We start from the raw sequence: 23,591 nt of genomic DNA, 5'->3' as shown, positions 1-23,591 counted from the left end.
ATGTTTGCACCTGCTACAACATGTAAAATTATTTCTGGATTTTCAACCTTATTTTCACCCATCCGTGGCAACATACTTGCATTTTGTTCCCATGTAGAAGCAAGAAAAACAATGGTGAACTCTCATGTAACATCTTTGTAGGATCCTTTCCTACTCACCTATCCTAAATGGAGATAGCCCATGCTAGTTACATACGGAACAGGTAGCAGCAAAAATAATGCAGCCCAGCTTCTAAAACACACCTGATCTAAGACAGGCCTGGCTCACATGTACCTCCAAACCTGGCTCAGAGCTTTTACTCTGTGGATGGAAGTGAGTGAGGATGAAGCCTGAGTAAGAGACAGGCTGACCGCGCTCTACAGATGCCTCATGAATGTCACCTTGCTCAGGGCAACCTCTCATGTGCAGGACCCCAAGGGGAAAACAGACACTACATGATGACTGTAGGAAACTACTAAGATTAAAACAATTAAAACAACAGGAACAAAACAAACATAATGGGACAAAAACTGACAGCCACTGTTCCAAAGAAACACCATTGGATGGAAAATCAAGCATTCCTCCTTTGCCATTAGACCCATAAGAAATTTATTCTACATGCAGCAGGGATGAAAAAGAGGAAGCAGAAAGAAATGTTAGGAATTTTTGGAATCATGCCTAGCAGAGGGATGTTTGGAGCTGCAAAATTAAAATGATTGATGCAATTTTCTTTTTTGTTGTTTATTTTTCTTAGAAGTATGATAAGTGGCTCCTTTACATGCCAACAATTACAAGACAGGTAGGATGTTCCTGTTTGTTTGTTTTCATAATATCAAAATTAGGATACATGATTGATGTTAAAATAAATAAATAAATAGAATCAGCCCTGTATCCTAATTTCCATATTTGCAAGACAGAAAACAAACACTGGAGAGAGTGCAAAAGAAAACATCTCAAAGCTGTGAGAATATATCCACCTTCATTTGGAGGGCCCCAAGTCATTTCAGAGCCTGAACCCCGCTGGATGCAACGATTGCCTTCTGGACCACCCGCACTGCATTCCTGAGCTTCTCTAAAGATACTGCCAGCAATTGCTGATATGGCAAGTCCCGAATCCAATTTGAGCTGACTTAATAAACGTAGTAATCAAAATCCTTGGGCCAGTTGATACATCTTCAATTCTTTGGGTTGGTTTTGGTTTGGGAGCTGTGTGACCAGACAAATGTATTGGCAAATGCTCAGCTGGTTGCTAGTAATCCAGAGACCGTGGATTAAAAGTCTTTGCATTGGGTTATGTTAGCAAACAAGTATAAGGCCACATGTACGATTTTGGTCAAAATATTTTGATCAAAATATGTTCAATAAATAACTAAATCAGTGGGAGCATTAAAGCTACGGCTTCTGAGGATTTACTAGTCCCACTAAAACCTTACAACTCGTATTCCTCATGACTGTAAGGTGAGGAACTTGCGTGGCTGCTGACAAAAGGAACCCCACCTCTGACGTGACTCAGATCACCATCCCACTTCGCAGATTGCGGTAATGCTGCTCTGAGCAGGTCAGTTTGCATGATACGCTTCGCAGGGGGCAGCTCGTGTCCAGGAGCATGGCTGTGCGCATGGCCCAAGCTCTGCTGCTAACTCAGATCTGGGTCTGTACTTTGTAAGCGTTCTTCTTTTTAAAGGAAGGTCTCTGGAGATATTTTTCACATGGCAGTAGGCGAAGGCATATGACAGCTGCAGGTCTGGGCTCAGAAATGCAGGATTTTTGCCCCTTTGGACTTGCCATAAATTTGGCACTTGCCAGGATCTGAACTGACTCAGCGAATGGAAATGCACACCTTTTGCAGGGCTTTTTCAAAACTGGCTTCCCACCTCTCCCAAATAGCATTTCATTTTAGGAAACACCAAATGCTTTCCCCATGAGAACTCCCTCTGCAACCATGGATCCAAGCCGGGGTAATACCATACTCTGCAAAGCTGTGCAGTTCACATGGCACAGGATGAGCGTCCCTTCCGGACAACGCTCTGTGAAACCAATGGTTACACCACAGCAGCCCCCCTGCCATCACCTAACAGAGCAGACACACTCATAGCAAGTGGATCAGCCCGGATCCAGTTTCCAAATGCAGGGATTGAATAACTGGATGCTCTCATTGTCGCTCAATGGGAGCGGGGCATTTAAATTCCCTGCACATCACGCTGAATTTTCATACCCCTTTCCCTCCACCTCCCCCACCCCTTGCCCCAAGCTTTCATGATTAACATGGCAATGGAGATTGAACTGTGTGCATACATTGATTTGCCGAGTGGTTTGGCAAAAGAAAGCAAATCCAAGCTACTTACCTCAGTGCAGACCCCTTTGGCGTTGCAATGCCATAGCCTTTGGAGTCCAAGTTACCTCCCACCTTCATGGTGTCACAGGGCTTCCGCTGCTCAATGTACTCGTTCATCGTGGACTCCAAGAGGTAGGCATACTTCCCTTTAGACTTCCTCACCCGGATCATCCCCTCTTCCGTTGTCCTCACAAAAACGGAGGGTTCGGCTGACTTCATGTATGTCCACATCTTCTCAAACACTGCTATTTTGGATCGCTGCGTGGGACAGCAGAAACCCAACAGAAGCGTTAACAGAGGTTTGGGTGCCAGCTGAGATTTCCAGCTTGGACTGAACACATACCCCACATGTCAAAAGGGCCAAGGAAGGTGAAGGGGCTAACTATGTTAACGAACCTCCTTCCACTTCTGCACCAGGGCCCAGATCGGCCCTGTCACCCAGGCACAGCAAGGGTAGGATATTTATGAGTGGCAAGTGAACCTGCTGATCAAACCAAGGGCAAAGCGAGCTGGAAATCAGGAGATGGTTTCTTTTGGAACCCATCAGAGTAACTCCTCAGTAACGTGGGGAAGCACATGGATATTCCATATTTGTGCTTACAACTGCAGAATACCACATGTACTGGATGTGCCACCAGACTTCTGAGCAGCACTAGGAAAACTGCAATTTCGCTGTTCTAAGGACAAGCTCAGCAGGTCCTAACATGGTAAGGGGAAGCAAGAGAAAAAAGAAGAGACCTGTGCTGAGGATAAGAGAGGATGGGCCTGTAGGACTTGTCAAACAAGGTGCTAATCAAAACGTTTGCATTAACATTTCCTTTTACCCTGAAAAATTCTTTAGTAGAGCCGGCTTCCAGGGTCCCATAGGCGATTTCTGTCTGCTTGGCCAAGTCCTCTGCGCTCTCGATGGGAGAAACCATCCTTTCCACGGTGAGGAAGGCAGCCAGGTTAGCTGTGTAGGAGGATATGATGATCAAGGTGAAGAACCACCAGACGCCACCGACTATGCGGCCGGAGAGAGACCTGGACAGAGAGGAGAGTCAGATAGGAGGGGTGTGAAGGGCCAAAAGGTGCAATTTGCTCCTGCAGGCCCATCATTTACCCATTCATTTACCCACAGTCATGTTCTCCAGCCGCTTCCATGGAAGCCAAAGGTCTGTCTCAGTTCTCAACCTACTTTTCAAGGTGTCAATATAATTAGAGGTGGGATAAAAAATTCACAGTGAAAAAAAAATCCGCAATGAACTGATTGAACTTGCTTTGATTTTCAATTCCTTTCAGAGTATATGAAAATATTAATAATAAGACATGGAGACAACTACAAGGAAGGTTTAGCTGGGCATCCACACAGCAGCTCTGGTGAGGTCTGTGTTGTAGCATGTACCCCCAGCGGGAAGGAGCACCAGCACGGAGCCAGACCAGATATACAGACCAGCTGGGATCACGAGGTGAGCTCCTCCATCCCCTGAAGTTTAAAATCCCAAACTCTGTGTTTTTCTGTAAGACATATTGAAGCTCAGAGAGGAGCTACAGCCTTAATGAATAATTTGCCTACTGACGTTCTCTGTTTTGTATTCAGCAGATGGTTAGACAAGATGTTCATAATAATGCCTTAAAATGTAGGTATTTTGCTCTCACTGCAATCAAATAGCCAATTATCTGTAACCATTGGATAGCTACAGAGGCAAATAAGTCAAACAGGCATTCATTTATATTAAAATCTTTTCATATAATTTTTAAGAGTGAAAGATAATTTTCGAGTGATGTCAGTATCCATGCAGTCATGCATTGTCTAAATTATTTATATTCTCCTTCTTTAAATGCAGAGCACTGTCCCAGACAGAAGGTAACTTGCAATGCTCTTTTACAAAGCCAGACAGTCTGACTAGGGAGGACCTGCCCATGAGAAACACCCTTTATTTCTCTGTGGGGGAGCATCTCTCAGCATTGCCCTTCTGCCGACCTGAGTCACTCCACAAAAATATGGTTTATCTGTAACAGAGACACCCCAGTCCAGCTAAGGACACTGGACCAGCTCATGACAGCGCGTGCCGTGTCCGCGTCTGAGTGAAGCCTTGGGTCCAGCTGCTATGGTTTACTGTGGTTTAACAGAACTTGACAAACAAACCTGCATGTCCCTCACTCCATCGAGGGAAAAATCTCTAATCATGGAAATTAGCGCTGGAAGGAGACTAAATCCACATAGCCCGCCAGCTGCATGACTTATCTCGGTTACACCCTTCCAGTTTGTCCAGACCGATTTTAAACCCTGCTGATGTGAGGGGACCTGCTCTCACAGACATCACATCATCCCCCCGTTTAGGGTTCATCATTCTGATCCCCTGAAAGCCTGTATTTCAGCAGCTGCATTGCTGGTCCACGCAGGTTAGGACATCTGAGATGGGGAGAGTTTGCTGTGAAAAGTGTCAAAGCAAAGTGAATGGTTTTGGGCAGAGAGAAACCTGATGAAATTCAACAAGGGCAAGTGTAGGGTGCTGCATCTGGGGAGGAATAACCCCATGCACCAGTACAGGTTGGGGGCTGACCTCTTGGAGAGCAGCTCTGTGGAGAGGGACCTGGGAGTCCTGGTGGACAACAGGATGACCATGAGCCAGCAATGTGCCCTGGCGGCCAAGAAGGCGAATGGCATCCTGGGGTGCATCAAGAAGAGTGTGGCCAGCAGGTCGAGGGAGGTCATCCTCCCCCTCTACTCTGCCCTGGTGAGACCGCATCTGGAGTACTGTGTCCAGTTCTGGGCTCCCCAGTTCAAGAAGGACAGGGAACTGTCCTTTGCTGGAGAGGGTCCAGCAAAGGGCAACGAAGATGATTAGGGGATTGGAACATCTCTCCTATGGAGAAAGGCTTAGGGACTTGGGTCTCTTTAGTCTAGAGAAAAGAAGATCGAGGGGGGATCTTATTAATACTTACAAATACTTAATGGGAGGATGCCAGGGGGATGGGAGCAGTCTTTTTTCAGTGGTGCCCAGTGATAGGACGAGGGGTAATGGGCATAAACTTGAACATAGGAAGTTCCATCTTAACATGAGAAGGAACTTCTTTACTTTGAGGGTAGTGGAGCACTGGAACAGGCTGCCCAGAGAGGTGGTGGAGTCTCCCACTCTGGAGACATTCAAAACCCGCCTGGACGCTGTCCTGTGTAACGTGCTGTAGGCGACCCTGCTCTGGCAGGAGGGTTGGACTAGATGATCTCCAGAGGTCCCTTCCAACCCTAACAATTCTGTGAATTCTGTGAATTCTGTGATGTGAGGGGACCTGCTCTCACAGACATCACATCATCCCCCCGTTTAGATCAACCCACCCTGAAATCTCTTTAGTCAAAACTCTTTGAGATCACTTCCCAGCAGAAAACAGGCATTGCCTTCGCACAGCGACTGAGCTTCCACACACGCACTCCATGGGGCAGAGCAGAAAGCACATATTTTAATATGTGGAAATAAGACCCATCCCACTACATGTGCTGTCAGCCCCACGCTCCTGAAGAATGGTCACAGCAGCTTTTACCCACAGCAGAGAGAAACTGCAGGAAACATGACTGTAAGTGATGACAGTGACAGAAAGGACAAGAGATGTATTTTACAGACGTGCCAGAAAGGACTTCTACGGTTAGAGATGGGTCAGGCTTTTCTCTGCACAGGGGCCTCATCTGCCCTTCCCTCTGGTTTCTACTTCCATGGGCTTTGCTGAAACTGGGCCACAAAATCCACCGCAGCATAAACCCAAGGTCAGTAAATGACTTTGAAGGTTCCACCTTTCAAGGTCTTCCAGGAAAGCCTACAGGACCCATCTTCAAGGTGATACTTATAGAGTTCACAAATTCTTTTCTTAATCATCCAGATCTTAAAAACCAAGAAAGGTACGGCAAAGAAGATTTTTTCAGGTCTACAGCCCACTGGCATGGTTTCCAGCCATAAGCTATTCCACCAGCTAACTGCTGGTTACCCCATCCTGTAGTGTTTCACACAAACCTCCTCCTCCTTCCCTGGCAACTGCAGCAACATGGCTGAGCAGACCAATGGTCCCTCAGCCCAGATTACTTTCTTTTTATGCCTCCCCATCACTACCAGGCAGAAAGGGGATCAGAGGTTTGTTATGGGAGTGCTGGATGCTGTGGGAAAAACAGGCAGATGGACACTGTTATTCTGCCATATCTTTAACTCTCTGAGAGAGATATACTCAACAAAAAACTTCTGGAGATGAGTAGGGACCTCCAGGGATGATTCAACCCATCTGTCTCAGGCTGGGGGGAGATCCCTCTGCAGACCTCCCTCTCTGATGAATTTTGAAGGAACTGCGGTGACTAGGTTGGACTAATCAGCTAATTTTTAAGTAACCAAAGTTAGTGAGATAAATGTGACCATCTTGCTTCTCGTCTGTGGAGAATACTCAGCCTACAGGACTGTCAGTGCAAACGACTTTACCTTTTGTTTCATATTTGGAGAGGGATTGGGGAGGGAGGCAGCTATGGATTCAGCTCGCACGTCTTCAGATTGATGGGAAGAGGAAAAAAATACCTGTCTTTAATTAGTCTGGGTGATGTGTGCTCAGGGAAGGAAGCGCTCAGAAAAGGCACAGAGGCATTAAACAAAAGTAACCGGATAATGTCAAATACAACAATCTCTGCTGATGAAGGCCACTTTGAGCTGGCAAAATCCATTTGCATGGCAAATAATCACATTCATCTCCAGCTGCAAATTATACAGCCTTTCCTTCCTGATGAAGCTGGGATATTTCTGCGACTTGTTTCAATCCCTTCAGCGGCAGTCAGCCGGATTCCTGCCTTTAGACCCTCGACATCCTGGTGATATTCATTACCGGCTTATCCCATGGGGGCTGCCTGCTGTCAGCTGCAGATGGCATACGCTTCCCAGCTCCGCACCTGGCACTGACTGCATGAAAAAGTACCTATGGGGTACTGAGACTGGGAGGTAAGAAGGAGGGCTGGGGAAAGAGGGAGAGGGGGCTCAAGCTTCTTCCCCATGGGAACCAGATGGGACAAGACTGCACGTCTGTATCATGCACCAGTGTCATCTGGGCTGTCTCTGCTGCTGGTGCTGGCCATTTCTCCTCGTGACATGAGATGCTGTGAGGACGGCAGTGCTCACTCTCATAGACAGTGGAGGAAAGGAGAGGAGATAAACAGTTTGTCATTTTGCTATAATTACCAGCACGGTGAAGGCTTCACATGTATGATGTTTTGTTGCAGGCACTGCTAATGGGCAATGTTTGCCCTCGTTGCTAGATTGACTCGGAGCTAGAAGCTGTGAATCTACACTGCTGTAAACACACTGCAGAGAAAACACTCAGCAGACGGGCTCTAATGGACATCACCCTTTCGCTCCATGGTTGTGCTGCATCTACCACACAGGAGCACTGGCCAGTGATGGAGGTTCGTGGAGGCTAGTGCAATACAATAAAAATTATAACAATAGTCACAAGGAAACATCACACAAGCAGATGCGATCCCATGTGACATCCCCACGGCTCAATAGCAGTGAACACAGGTTAAACAGGACAAGCTGGATTTCTCTGGAAAACCACATTGCCTACTTAGATTTTGAGCCAATGCCTGTGACTGCTTACTGGAAGCAAATGGTCGGGAAGACAATATCCATTACAACCTTGTTCTGTTACTTGTGTAGATCAAGCGGGAGAGCAGCAGTGGGACCATCATGGGACACATTTGCAAAAGTGCCTTTGTAATTTAGGAGATAATGTCCCATTTCTAGAAATGACTTCGATACTTGGGAGCTAAAAGCCTGGTCGAAAGCCACTGGGACTTGGAGTTATGTTTATGCTCTAGTAAGAGCAGTCACGGAGGAGTAGATATACCTTGCATTTTTAAGTCACTTTGAGGTTTGCATTTTTAGGTCACTTTAAGTCACTCCCTCCACAGTAGATAACAGAAAATGACCTTCCACTTGACTAACAAATGTTCTACAGCTCGAGCCCTACCAAAGTTCATTTCTCTTCCCTAATGGGCAGTATGGGGTTTAAATCCTCTTGTATTGAGAATTTACATGTCCCCATACCCGTTCAAGCATAACATGAAGGCAATCAGCTCTCTGCTGTGTGGAAACGAGTTTGTGACTCAGTCTTCCACAGAACTAAGGTGAGATGGAGCACACTGGTTAGTACTTTAAAGATATGCCAAGGCTCGGATATTCGGATTTGTCTATTTGACCTCTGGATTTATTCACATCCATTATCATACTTGCAAATAAATGGATCTAAAAAAAATCAGACTAAAATAAACAAGGGTAACAGAGAAAGAGGCTTTAATGAATGGCTAATTCTGGGACGCAGAAAAGGATGAAATCACTAGATAGGCTAGATTGTACATTTTTCAACCTATATTATTGCTTCTGCACCCACAGTATTCTTTCCTACACAATCCAAATTAAGAGCTCTTGGTTTCTTCTTCTCATCCTGTCTGTGCTGGCTAAAATCATCCCCCACACACTCCTCTCCCTGACTTGGGGTTCTGCCTGTCCCCCATAGAAGTGTAGCACGAATGGGGCACTCCTTTCCAGCATTACCCTTGCAGAAGTAAGTAGTAAATACTCTGCCCTCATTACCCGTGGTGCACAAGCTACTTAAAATTAGAGCTGGCTGGGAACAGGAATTTCAGTGCTGCGAAAAATTCTGAAATTGTAAATGAAGCCTTAATATTCTCAATCGGAACAAAAAGATAACAATCACAAAGGTACTCTAAAAGTAGTGCTTCGAAAATGGTTGGTTTGGCTCTGTCCAAGCTTTGCATTTTTCTATTACTTAATGTTTCATTTCTGAAAGGCTAAAAGGTATAATTTTAATATGGTAAACAATTTTGTTTCTGCTTTCTCATTACAAATCATTTTCTTTCATCTTTTATAATACATTAAACCCTTACCTACCACATGTATAATTTAAAAGATAATTCTAGAATGTGCTATTTTATATCTGCCTAATGGAACAACTGCAGATGACCAAGCTGAAATTAACGATTTTGATTTTCTCACTTAGATGACTTTTTTTTTTACCTCTCCTTGCAAAAGCAATTGCATTTTGCCACTAGAAAACAGAGAAGAATTGTAAGTTCCCGTTGTTCCCATTAAGTGATTATTTTTATGTTCTAGCCTTAGCATTGATGGATTCTTCACATAAAAAAAGAAAATCATGCAGCTATAATCTCTTATTTCTTAAAACAAAATGCAATCCTTGATCAAACAATTTGCTCTTTGATCTTATCCCTTACGGAAGGCAGGAAAAGCTGACGGGAGTTTGCCTCTGCTTTGCCATCTTATTAGAAGAGCATCATATACTTTTGCAAAAAAATATTAATGAGATCATCAAAAAATATACAAAGTAAACCTCATTGGAAAGCTGCTCAAGCAGCATCTCAGTTCTCTCCCACTTCTCCCTTCCCCCTCCCCAAATCCATTTCTTATGGAGAATTACACCTAAACTGACAGTGTTTTAATTAGAAGCGCAAATCTGGGATTCTAAAGCCATAGTTGCTTTGGGAGGATTTCCCAGATTTGCTGTTAAATTCAATTCTAATAAAGGCTCACTTAGTCAACTGACATATTTGTCACTGAATGAGTTTATGCAAAACTGTTGAAAGAAAAGCTCTGATATGCTTGTTCGACTGATTGTGGGTCAAATCCACTTTTGGTCTTCCACCCACACAGATCCTCTGACCTTCGACACTACTCTGCTAATTTGATACTGACTCTAGATAATTTCATGGGTCTATCTGAAGGCTGACTTGGTAGTGGCTTAGTTGCAAACATTTTGCTCCAGTTTTGCTCTTATTTTAAACAAATTTTCAACATTAAACTCTGTCAATGTAAATGAGCTTTGCTTTTTCTGCGTGTCACAGACCATCTGGCACGATTGGTCTCACCACTTTATCTCCAACCTTGACATGAACCCCAGATTTGCTTGAGAAGTCTGTGAATAGTCATAAATAGAGGAACAAACTTAGCGTGGGGATGTGGCGCTAGGAACAGCTCTGGGTGAATCCATCACGCACATGCTGCAAAGCTCTCATCCTCTTACGCTCTACTATGCCATGGACAGTTTTGAATGAGCTACCAACTGTTTTTCATGAAATCTGAGTGATTATAATGCAAGTTTCTCTGTACGTGATCTCTTAGTAATTTTCTTGCCATTGTTAGTTTGCTTTTACTTGTTATTGACTCCTACGACCTGGCCCAAGAATCTGGACTCCTGACTGCAATGCTGGGCTTTAACAGAGAGTGACAAGAGAGCCCTTACAAACACAGAAGTAAGAATGGTTTCTATTGACATTCTCACTTACCTCTCCCAGCAGTACAAATTCCTTCCTCAGCTCCCCTCACAGCTTTTCTACAGAGGTAACAGCTATATATTTTGATTCCTTGTGGGTAACGTTAACCAGTGAGATAGGGTAAGAAAGCCGCAGGTGCACAGCCACTGGGGGTCCCATGTTACCTCTCTTCTGCTTTGCTTTCTCTAATTTTTGTTTCCCAAAAAAAGAAGGAAAAACATTGAGAGCTGCTCAACTTTTGTATATAGGCTGGAGATGTGCTCTTTCTCATGTTTTCAGGCAAACCATGCCAGTTCTTCTGACCTCCAAAGCCAACGTGCTGAAAGGAGGCAATATGGATTGCAGAATCTCAGTGGAAGTCCTTTTACGAAGGGGCTTCGGGGTCGCTTGCTGTGTAAATATTGCAACAACTGAACATATTGTCTGAAAATATGCAGAATCTCCCAGATTCAATGGGAGGGTGTATATCCGTGAGGCTTTAATTATAAGTCACAGTTTATTTCCTGTTTCTTTCTGTCTAAGCTAATGGCCTTGGACAGCAGTATATGGTCCCTCTCCTATAGTTTCACCTCTTCTTTTGTAGAATATGTTGGCACTTTTTTCTTCTATTTTCCTTTAATGGGCAAAACTTCTTTCTAAAATGAGTTTTCCTGCTTAGTCAGAAATGCATCATGCCACTTGTGGTTCTCCAGTCATTGGAGCTTGGATTGCTGCAGTGCTAAGTATAAGCATGACTACATGGAGCTTCTACGTGCTGTTTTCAAGACATTCACTTAACATTTTGACAGGCAAGAAGTGGCTAATGGTCTAAGCAGAGGACTAGCATCCAGCTCTTCTTTTTTTTTTTTTTTTTTTTCCCTTGGGAAGCGCTGACACTTTATGGGATTAAGGGTAGCTTACTTCATCCCCCTAATTCAGTTGCCAGCTGTGGGAGATGAAAATTAATCACCTTTCTGAACTTCACCTGTGTGGGTGGCCTGAAGCATTGGTCACCAGGTAGAATTCACCTCTGAGCTGCTTTTTTTCCCACTTCCCTTTTCTGAGACACTCAATCCCAGCAGGCAGAGGCAGCATCAAATGGGCCCAGCTGTGCAGGGGGTGATTTATAGACTCAATAGCAGTCTGTGCATTGTACCCTCCTGTGGTCCTCAGTGGCCACAAAATGCAGCCTGCTCGTATGCAACCAACACAACTCACCTGCTCAACTAACGAGGAATGGTGTTGGAAGCACTAGATGCCAAACAAGCATGGACTGACATGGGCAACCAGCCCCCTTAAACTTCAGCAGGCCACACGTACCTCCCCCTAGTATAAAAACACTCCTACGGAGCAGAATTGCAGAACTGAGGTATGCCTTTCACTTGAGGGAGCCACCATCCCTGACCAGTCAGAGATGCTTAGCTGCTGAGATGCTTATCCCTAAAAAGTACAGGATAATACACCCAACTCTTCCAGAGGGCTGCTGAAAAAACAACTGTAATGAAAGGGCTCGGATGGAGGGATGAGCTGGAACCCTAAGAAAAAATAAGTGGTTGAAAGGCAGAACAGCTGGATCCGAAGAAATACACTGTCATCCTCTTCAGTACAGGCACAGTGTGTCTCTCCGTGTTGCAAACTGGGGTAGTTTAGCCTAGACTAGACTATTTTCCATTGGAAGTGACCTAAAATGATCATCTAGTCCAACTGCCTAACCAATTCAGGGTTGACCAAGTTGAAGCACGTATCATAGAATCATAGAATCATAGAATGGTTTAGGTTGGAAAGGACCTTAAAGATCATTGAGTTCCACCCCCCCTGCCATGGGCAGGGACACCTCCGACTAGACCAGGTTGCCCAAGGCCACGTCCAGCCTGGCCTTGTAAAGGATGTATGTAAAGGATGAATGTTTCAATAGAGGTTTGCTGAGAAACACGTGGTCACTTCAGGCTGCTTGTCAGCTCTGGTGAAAGGCAAAGTCATCCCTCTTCTGCAGTTTTGCCAGCTTTTTGCTACAAGGAAATAAAACAGCTCTCATCATGCCTTTGAGCAAAAATTTCACTGTAAAAAAGGCTCTTCACGTATTTTTCTCACTTTGGTGACATTTGTTTGCTTTGCTGAGAAAAACTCACAAGGTGACAAGCATAAAATTTTGTCAGAAGCCCTCGCTGGAGCACCCCAGGAGATTCATTACTCAGGAACTTCCTCAACCTCAGGTGGCCCCAAATATAACAGCACTCATCCTTCTTTTTAAACAGCATTGTGCTAATGTCCTTTGCTGTGTTGCTAGATTTCATATGCTCTCCCTCAGTCCCTTCTTCAAAGTCTGCTTGATGAAAAAGCTGTTTTTTCCCCCCAGAGATTTAATATATTTTGGATTACATGCTATCAGTTCTTCATTTTTCCAAGATCCTCTTTAGTCATCTACACGTGCTCACAATTTAGAGCTCCGTTTCTGAGATTTCTGGGCAATGTTATAATAACCTAGTTCAGACCTCTTCCAGGATGCCTTGCCTTGGTTCTTTTTGCTCTGTTTCTTTTTGTCTTTTTTTTTGGTCAGATTTCCCAACCTGATGAGACAAAGGCCTTTTCTGGGAGAACAGTATTTTCTGCACTGGAAGGTTTTCACTCTGAACAATATTCCCAAATATTCTTTTCCTTCTGCCTCTTCATTTCTAATTTAAAATGTGATCCCTCACCAAGACTCTACAAGCTAAATTTTCTCTACTTTTGCGCCTTTCTTTTTTTCTACAAGGGCATACTGTATCCCTTGTAGAAGTGGTGAAGAATGAGTTGAGTCTCTCTTCTCACCCAGTGTCTTTTAGAAGAGCTTTATGTGCACAGGTACACACAGGTACACTGCCTTTCAACATTAAAACTCCCAAACTCTGAAAGGAAAACATATTCAGTGTTCCTGCTGCCCCTATTTCCCCTGCTAAGATTCATTTGGCGATTTTTTTTTTATTTTTGAAGGTTTTGGGAGCACTGCTGAGATGAAAAGCTGCCCCCTCCCTCCGTTTGCCTTTCTGCAGCCTGAGATCTTGCTGCTTATTGAGAGCTTCAAGAAATGAGAGAGAAAACTACTGCTATGGGAGAGCATCCCATGTGCTCCACTCCTGCAGCTGGGCCCTCATGGACCCTTCTTCACATCCCACACCTATCCACAGTGTACAGGTACTTATTTTTACTGCTTTTCACTTTCACCATATGAGGACTCCTCTTCTCCCCTCTTCCTTTCTACTCCCCTGTTCACACATTTGCCTCCTATTACTTCTCATCAGACTGTGTTGGGAGAATTCATTAGTGTATATAACATGCTTTGAAGTTGTCCAAATAACGGTGATGTAACACTTTTGCACTTCTATAGGCTCTTTTATCTGAAGATCAAAGTAGTAAGTTATGATCACCATGATTGGATTATTGCTGCTTAGCCTTTGGATCTAAGGGTAAGCAGCAACTCTTCTGGGTAGGCAATTATCAGAATTACTGGGCGATTTTATTAAATAGATTGAATGCCATAAAGTATGCTGCTGCTTAAAGAAAGGAGTGCGTACATGAGCTGTATGTTCTTTCCTACCATCTGATGGTATGAATCAGGTGGCCTCTAGCCGTCACTTGGTTCCTTTGATCCAAGGGAAAGTGGAAGGAAGACCAAGACACCATCATGGAAGACTTCAGAGGTGACTCCATGCTCTGCCTCCTCCAATTCCAGACCCCATCCACACACAGCCCCTATTTGCCCCTATTTCTTAGCATGACCCATATTTTGCTTTTCCCAATTACTCAGCTTCATCACGCCTTTCATGACCAACAGCCTAGCACCTCTGTCATATTTGAAGAAATTTGTCTTTCCCGGCTCACTATTTTGGGGTGTTACAATGGACATTGCTTGCTGTATGTTACACATTTCCGAACTTCTCAAGAAAAAAGGGTATGGTGCTTTCCCAGTTACCACCACAAGTAGATGGGATGAAATCTGGGACAAAAGCAGAAGAGGTACAATAAATCCCCAACTCCAGTGGAATAAGAGAGCCTCTGAGCCTCACAATGGAAGGCCATGTGGTTTTGGGCAGCTCTGCTGATTAAACCAGCAAAGAGCAGCTGTGGAAACTCTGTGTGTTGTGAGCCAGAACAATTTGAACTGAGGAGTTCAATGCTCATTCAACTGTGTACCCAGAGAGTGTGCACATGATAACTTACTGCTGATAAAAGTGATGCACGGCATATGGAAGAGTTATTTAAGCAGGGCTTCCCTGTGAAAACATGCTCAGGGCTTCCCATCTTCGCTACAACATTTTTCTGGAGTGCCAACATTAAAGCAGCGTGTGACAGGCGGCCTTGCAGAGGACACCACTTCAGGGAGATGGAGGTCATTCAGCTCCTCACAACCCTTATTCTTCGACAAAAACACTTGGCAATCGACTTAGCTATTAGGAAGAGACAACCATGCGCAGTCCTGACTGCAGCTCGGAGGATGTCAGACCCCAGCCGAGCCGACTGCTGCGGGGATAACAGGTTATCAAGAGAGAAGAAAATGAAAAGAGAAAGTGTGTTTCTCTTACTGATTGAAAATCAACAAATCGGAGTACAGCGTAACACGGAGTGTCCCTGGAGCCTCAGAGGGTCTCCTGCCCCAGTCACAGAGAAGGCTATAAATCTCAGAGGCACCCCTATAAATCTTAGAATCACTGACGATCTGGAGCCAGTGCACATCACTGGAAACACAAGCAGCACATGCCATTTCCATGTCAGAGATGCCCTAATAAAACTTCCCAATATATTAAAAAACTGGGCAATGCACTTTCCCCCCTGCTATTTTTAACTTTGTTTTCAGTCAAAAATATGAGAAACATTTATTTAGTCCTGAAAAAAGAGATCACAAAATATATTTTTAGCCTAATAAATCTGCTTTTAGATCAAATGTTTGACTTCTCATTTTAAACACAGCTGGTAGAACGATTAGTAAATCTGTCACTCAATGGGGGGGTCTTTCAGCAAATTTCTTGCTCTCCCCCAGGAACCTCAATGGTAAAGGCCCGAAGTCAGAGCTGTGGAAGAGTGACTAGATATGCCTGATAGGGAAACCGTCCTGAGGAAGTGGCTTACAGATCAGTGGGGGAAACATACATTACCTCTGCAGCATTTAGAAATATTCAGATGGCAGAGCATGGAAATTCAGAAGATTTATTTTTCCTTTGCAGATGAAATTGGATTTTCCCAACAGTATTCTCTCAGTTGGTTATATCCTTCTTCTGAGTCCTCTGTATCCTTCAGCATTCTTCCAAATGAAAAAGAAGATAGCCAGGATGACTATTGTAAAAGAATTTCCATTTTCCCCTGGCTGCCACATTTTGGTTGCCATGGAAGTGCGCAAGCTCCAAAGGGGACTGTTTAGTTAGATATTGTGCAATTTGTCAAGCTGCTCCACTGGTGAGTCACATTCCCTGGTTAAGTGCGTTTCAGAAATAAGTGTGGTCATCAGTTCCTGGTGATTTGCAAGTACCGCGGTTAGCCTGTGACCTGAATTTCCTCTCCCTGGATGTAATTAACTCTGCCGGGTAGAGATAATTGCAAAACCATTTGGTACACTTTTAAAAGAAGAATTTTTCATTAGTTGAAATACTAATTTTTAACTTTTATTCCTCAGCGCGACCAGTTCAAGCAAACTGCCAGAAATAAATGGTCCTGAACTGTCCCCCCGTGGACAAGCCTCTAAGCCTCCCAGATTCACACCGCGTTGGAGCAGAAGTAGCAGGGATGCTGGACCAACCTTGCTCCCAGGCTGGTTTGGCTGCCTTGTCCCCCAGGGCAGCCCCAGCACGTGCCACAGGCTGCACGGGGTCCCCGAGGAAACGACAAACTGCTACTTCCTTCATTGCAAGAATATGCCCTTTGCCTCGAGTCCGTGCAGCGAATCCAACTGGCGGAGAGCATCCTGGTCTATAGGAGGAAGCACGCCATCTCCCATCTCCCCAAAGAGGCTTCGGCAAGCTCGGCCAGCCATCTCCACTCCATCACCCCCAGACCTTCCTGTGCAAACCGTGCGAAGGAAAAACCAAAAGCACAAATATTTTCTCATTGCTTGTGAGACTCCTGCCTTGGGAGAACTTGCACAGCTCTCCGGCGACTCTCCAGGACAAGTTAAGTCCCACTGAAGGTTATAATGGGTACCACATGGAAGGCACCAGAACTGTGCATCAGGCTAAAAAGACAGGCAGATGCTCGGAGTGTCAGAGAAGACGCCTACTGAAATCAAGAGGAGTCGGCAAATAAACACCGCGGCTCAGTCTTCAGCACAGGAAGGAATTAAAATCCTTTTAATCGGTAAATGCAGCTGGGTCTAATTTCCCTAATTCTAAATTTTTAGCAAAATAAGTAAGTACCCTGCAAATGCAAGTTAACAAAGGACAGAACAGAAATAATTCCCTTGAAACAACCCAAATCAAACCTCTCACTAAATAAAGAAATTTTTTTGTCCTAAACAATTTCTGATTTATGTCTTGTCTAAAACCGGATAAAATTTTTCAGTACTAGGAACATCTTGATGAAATTTAAAAGTGCTGCTATTTTTCAAAATCTCTAGAGGCTAGTTTAGGAAAAAAAATAACCTCAACAACTTGTGGAGCGATTTTGCTGTTATTTCCACCAGCTCTATGGCTGAAGTCTCCTGGGATTTTTTTCAACTGATCTAAAGAGAAATGTAAATAAACAGGAAAAATAGCAGAAGAAAATGTTGGGCATTAATTACAGGTACATAATAAATACCGTACTTGCTCTTCCACAGACAAACTGCCATGATTGAGGGCAACAGAAAGCCTGCAAAGGAGTGCAGTGAAATACAAGCCCAGCGACACACTATATAGATCAGGCGGAATGCGCTGTTTCCATGTCACTAAAAACAAATAACGATGTCCACAAGATGCCTATAATAATAATAATAGATCGCATCTATTGACTGGATAGCAGCCAGCATTTATATCTCTCCTTCCCACCTCAGGGTGCGTTCATTCATCATCTCTGCAAGCAAACCTCCCGAAGCAGCATGTTCCCCCCCCAGCCAGGGGGTCGCTGCGCCTGCTCTGGCTCCAGGGCTGGACTCTGCAGGCAAGTTAAGACCCCTTTAACCCTTTCTCCCAAGCCAGCTGAAGGGCGAATTGCATCTTGCGCCATGTCTCCTTGCACGCAGCGAACACCCACAGTCGTTAGGGCACACCAGTATGTACCAACCAACTCCTCTTAAGGCACAGAAACGCTTCCTGCTCCTGCATCCCTGCTGATGCTCTCGAAACGTCCCCTCTCCCGTCTGGCTCTCTCCCGGACCCAGGCTGCGAGGAAAGCTTCATTCATCATTTCACTCCCAGCCCAGGCTGACCAGCGCATCTCCAGCTCTGTTCTCAATCACGCAGAATATAATGAGCGATTTCAAGCTGTGTTACCCAGGTATCGTAACATGATAGCCTATCACGTCATGATATGACTATACGTTTCTCTTCTACTTGTGATATGTTTTGATCTGAATCCAAAATACAGGTGTTTTGTTTCCATAGCACAGTATAAAGAGAGCCCCCGTGAAGACGGGTTTATTTTTGAAGAGGTCTGTTTAATTTTCCTCTGGCAGGGCACACAGAATGGCTGCATTTACTGGGTGATACCGTGTGCTATTTATCCTCCTGTCAAACTCCAGTGGGGACAAAACTCCTGTAGTCACTCAGCTGAGAGAAACCGTGTATATTCTGTCTCATAATATATTCTATCTCATAGCACATTCTACCTCATGGTACCTTCACAGGAAGAATAAGTGCTTTTCTGGAAGATATATTTTAGCCAAATGTATTTAATTTTAATCAAACATAAGTTTTCTGAGTCACAGGAAGAGTAACTGGATTAAATTTAATTGTCTCCAATATACAGGAAGTCTCTTTTGGGCTCAAACCATATGAAGCAACATATTTTGAGATAGCAAAAAATAGAAGATCAAGCTAGGAAGCTGACAACAAAAATACATATTTTGCTCCCTGCTTTTTCATTCTTTTCACAGCAATCAAATCATTTATTTTGTAGAAAATGATGGGGCAGATGCAAAATTCAGATACTTTGTTTTGCTGCAGAGGAGATCGGGAAGCCCAGACGTCCCCTCGGTCTCATTCTCAAAAGCCTCGGGTCCATCCTGAGCGAGGAATGGCAGCAATGTGCTGGATGTAGGCAAGGTCCCACTCTCCACAGCTGCTATACACTGGGGTTATTTTAAGCTCTGAAGACAATTTATCAAATTACATTTCTGAAAAATGGTACAATGTGAGTCATATTTACTTCACAGTTCTCTTGCTGCAGGCTCTTGCTATTGGCTGCGGGATATTTATTACCTCTGATGCTTGCTCTGAGGATCTCCTTTCTGGGTCTGTATTTCGCATTTAATGAGTGCTTTTGAAATTTCATGACTGTTTTCTGAAGTTTAGGTGGCACTTTGCAAAGCCTAATGGTTTATGGCCCGTTTCAGACTTCACTGATTTCTGTCCATTACTACATACATGAAACTACTCACAACTCCAAAACGTTGCTTCTCCCCCACTCTGCTGTGTTTCAGCCAATACTCTGAAAGCACAGACTTTAAGGGCAACAACAGGGATCATCTCACCTCAACCAGGACAAATTAGTCCCCATGGTAGTGACTGAACCACATCCAGTATGGCCACTGGTCAGTGATGGTGCAGAAGGGGGACAACACACTCCAGTGGGCAATGTCCAAGAGCTCACAGCCTCCTTTGGTTGAATGTACCTACAGTTGCGTCATTCCATTTATGGCTTAGGAGGGATGGATGCCTTGCTCATGCTCATGTTGCAGCACCCAAAGGCGAAACACAGACTACCACCAGCTATGGCTGGGACTCTCCATGACTGGTTACTGCCTGGCCTTTGTCACACTCATCCAGTCCATGCCTAAACACGAAGGTTTCAGAGCTTCAAGGACACCAGTTGACCTCATGCCCAGCAGCAGCACTCCTTGGGAGAAGAGGCGGTGACACATAACCCACAGCTACTCTCTGTCTTGGCCATCCACAGGTCATCAAATTCACAGTGTATCTTTAAAGTCTTTGGTAGGTTGTGACCAGCATACCTAAAAGCATGATTAACGTTCTGGCTAGTATGGCTGTCCTTAAAAAGGACGCCACTTTCCTTCAAAAGCAAATTTTTGTCTCTGTGGGGGACCGAAGTTCCCTGGGGACTGGTCTGAGACTGAGGAACGCACATTTACAAGAGCAAGGAGCTGCTGCAAACCTCACCACACGCTGTGCTGAGTGATGTGTCTGTGGTTTTGATCTTACAATTTTTTTATGATAAATGCATAGTGGCATATACCCTTAAAACAAACATGCTCTGGGAAAAAAAAAACCCTCCAGACAAATTTCCCCTACTCCTTCCCAAAACAAAACTGAAATAAACAAACCAAAACCTCTACAAAAACAAAATACACCCCTGCACTTGCTCCTTTTTGCCGGGGAGAGAATGACAGAACAGATGTATAACAGAAGCTATTTATGATGGTTAATACATTACTGGGGAGATGCTGAGAGATTGTAGTGATAAGTTTAGAAGCAACCGTATAGGAAATATATTGGAATAGAGCAGATCCCCACCTGCCCACAACGCCGTTCTACCAAGCATTCATTTCTAAGTGATGTGTCACAGAAATCCTGCACTAGGTTCGTGTGAAAAATACATGTGAAATACGGAGCGCACTCAGAGCCTTTCTGTACAACAACATCCTACGGAAATTCTCACTCTTCTGCTTCCTCCTTGCTTTCACATTTCAGAAATGTCCCCCTCCACTTGCAACCATCACAAGGAGCTGTACTCAGACTACAGGGAGCTATAATAATTCCCATATTTCTTTTTTCAAATGTTCTCTTCTCGCAAATATTTGTAGTCAGGAAGTGCTCTGGTGCTCCATGGAAAAATACTGGTTTCAATCAAATTGTAATTTTCATTATCAGGATGATCAAATCAACAACATTATAGTAACAATGACAGAATCATTCTCATTTCCCATTTCAAAGCAAAATAAAACAACACTTTGAAATGCTTCTTCAAAGCATGTTGTTTAGCTAGAGCAAATCTCGTTATTTGAATCAAAACCACTGATCTTTCCTCAACACTTTTTATTAAAGATGTTTCCAAATTTGCTATTCCGCAAAGTCTCAGCTTTTCACCTCTCCACGCTCCTCCTTGGAACACAAACTGGCTCCTGAAATGTCCCCAAAGGAAGACGTTCTCTTTACTAAATAAGAATAATGATGACAAAGGCCAACAGTGAGAATGCAAATGGCAATAACCTGATCCTAGTGCACAGGGCTGTGTTACGAGGCAGCGATAAAGTTGAAATTCCTTCTGCGGGGAACACTCTCTGAATGCTCCGGCTGGACTCCTACTAATCAATGACGAGATGATAAAACATATTGATAAAAGCCGTCATTATCGAAATGCCTTACAGGCTCTTATTTCCCCGCTATCCCAAGCTCGTTAATATTTGGACAAATTGCCACTCAGTAATCCACCATCCTGCAGGAGCCGTGCTGAGCTGCACAGTGTTACCTCCACTTGCCGATGGAGTTGTGCCTCCTTCTCGTCCCCTGAACTTTGATGCCATTCCAGCAAGTCAGAAATTAACTTTTGCCTACTGTGTTCACCCACAAGACAATTTTGCTGAAATTTCCCTTGAAGAGAAGGGATACAAAGCCCAAAAAAAGAAAGGATGGGGGAAAAAAGAAAAAGGCCATCTGCTTTTATCAGAGCATCGCTTCAGATGTTCCCATGGGAGTAAATGCAGAAAATGCAGATACTGCCTGTAAATTCATTCTTGTGACTGGCAGTACTTCTGGTTTGAGTCAAATGTGGCCAAAAATGTTCTTTGCCTAAACTGGACAAGCAACTTTGCTGGTCCAATGAGCTTGCATGTAAAACCTGCCTCAGGTGAATATACGCATACCACAAGAAAGATCCCTCAGCTATTACAGACATTACTTACTGGACATACAACTTGTGCAAATAAGTAAGAAAATCGATCAAAGTCATGCTCGAAGCTATATAGTTCCTATGCTTTTAATTCTTTTTCTTTTCTTTTTGAATACCTTTGTATGAACAACGCACTGAGAAGATATATGTATCACGGGCTCCTGCAGTAAGCAAAATCTCTGTCATAAGACTTGTGGGAATACAGCTCTCAAAAATGAAGAAGGTATTCCCAGACATTATTTAAGTCTCTGCTTGTGTCTCTATCACAGATTTACATCTTTTGTATTTCATGCAGTTTTTCAGCCACCTTATGTTGTGCGAGCTTTTCCAAGAAAAATTAACTAAAAGTAATCACAAGAGCCATTAATTTATACAGAGAATAAATTTCTCCATCAAAAGTCCCTTTAGGAATCCTTTGGACTTTGGGTCCTACTGAACCTTCAGGCAGCAGAATGACTCAATGAAATGGGAACCAGAAGGAAAACTCGGTACTCCTCCGACCTTTCAAAATGCCAATAATACTTTAGGCCACTCAGTGTGCTCCATAATCTTTGACACAGATCTTATAACCTTTCACTGGGTACCTACCATATTATTTTTCCCTTTACTGGAATATAGCTTCCCTATAAGGCTAGAATGACTTTTTTTTCCTAATGGCAACAAAATAAATGGCTAACAAAAATTGATGGCAAACATGTGGCTTTAGAAAATCTTGTTTGCATTTCTGTAAATTCCCTCAAAAGAACTCCCCAGCATAAATTGAGAATGGTATTTTTATGGTCCCAAGTTTGAGGTCCTGTGTTCATGGGTGTGAGATCTGTGAGCCCTTGGATCCTTTCTGAATCTGTAACTGATTCAGAAAACTACACTGTGGTTTAGGAAGGACAGTCAAAGAACCTGTTCAGCTCCAAAGCATGCAGAAAGATTAAATCACATGAACTGGAAGAAGGTTCACCGGGGAAGACAACCCACCTTGGAGAAATATCACATCCTTGCTGCATGAAAGCTCCCAGGGAGAACCAGAGACTGTTGAATATCCCAAACTCATTTGTCTGGTCGTTGGCTGGCTGGTCTCGTCCTTCTTCAAATTCCTCAGTGTGCCACTCGTAAGGGCTGAAGCGACTCACCAGGAAGAGGACAACACTCACTCCAATGTAGGCAAAAACAATGCACATCCATATCTCGTAAGCCAAAGGATCCAGAAAGGAAAAAACTCCTGGTTTGGACTTTTGAGGTTTTTTTATCATGATAGATATACCTAAACTCATGAACGGTTTGGAAAAGTCTATAACTTCTTCTCGAACCAGAGTGATGGTTAATGGTGCCACAGCCACATCCGCCCTCTGAAAAGGAGAGAAAAGAGATTTGCGTTCTGGGGATAAAATATATCTACTAACTCCAGCTTACGTTCCTTTGATCTCTGTTTACCCCCACTATCTTGGAAGAAATCAGACAAAACCAATTGGAAAAGAAAAGTTAAAAGGGAGCGTCCCATAATATTGGCGGATTATTTCCATTTTATCACTACTGATTACCAGTGCTGTTTTGGAATCACAGTGTTTTCTTTTTGCAGCCACCTAGCTCTTCTTGCCTGATTTATCCACTGATGTCACAGTCTGATGCAGATGATTTTCGCTAAAAGAGCTTTATCATCCAGACATCAAAAGAGGCAAGGAAAGGCCAATCGCCTGAAAAAGCATGCCAGGATGTTTACTTCCATCAGGAACTCTGTTTTTTGATTGCATAACTGATGCAGGAGAAGAGAAAAAATGTTCCAGTGACACTGATGTGCACTCTCCGCTTATTTTACAATCTGTCTTGAAAATGGAAAGGGAAATGCATTGAAATGGCTGTTGGCATATACTGTTGAGCTACCAGCAGGAGACAGATCATCCCTCACTCCAACGCAGTGACTTGGGCACTGACGCTCCCTACATTCATTTCCTGTTTCCCTACAAGGGAAAATGAGACCCCTCTGGC

The 23,591-nt window shown here is 43.9% G+C and overlaps 1 protein-coding gene across 3 annotated transcripts in view; it reads right to left on the bottom strand.

The window, feature by feature from the left end:
• GRIA1 (glutamate receptor, ionotropic, AMPA 1) overlaps positions 1–23,591 on the bottom strand; it is a 125,941-nt gene that overhangs the window by 13,652 nt on the left and 88,698 nt on the right. For all 3 annotated transcript variants that reach the window (XM_009892609.1, XM_009892608.1, XM_009892610.1), the window contains 3 exons: positions 22,584–22,954; positions 3,139–3,337; positions 2,325–2,572 (listed from right to left, as the gene is read on the bottom strand). In XM_009892609.1, the coding sequence (XP_009890911.1) occupies positions 2,325–2,572; positions 3,139–3,337; positions 22,584–22,954 (818 nt within the window). The remainder of the gene's footprint in view (positions 1–2,324; positions 2,573–3,138; positions 3,338–22,583; positions 22,955–23,591) is intronic.

Source organism: Charadrius vociferus, unplaced genomic scaffold (genome assembly GCF_000708025.1).
Source record: "Charadrius vociferus isolate BGI_N301 unplaced genomic scaffold, ASM70802v2 scaffold529, whole genome shotgun sequence".
Lineage (NCBI taxonomy): Eukaryota > Metazoa > Chordata > Aves > Charadriiformes > Charadriidae > Charadrius > Charadrius vociferus.
The sequence above is the reverse complement of the archived record's forward strand: the minus strand, read 5'-3'. Positions and strand labels throughout refer to the sequence as shown.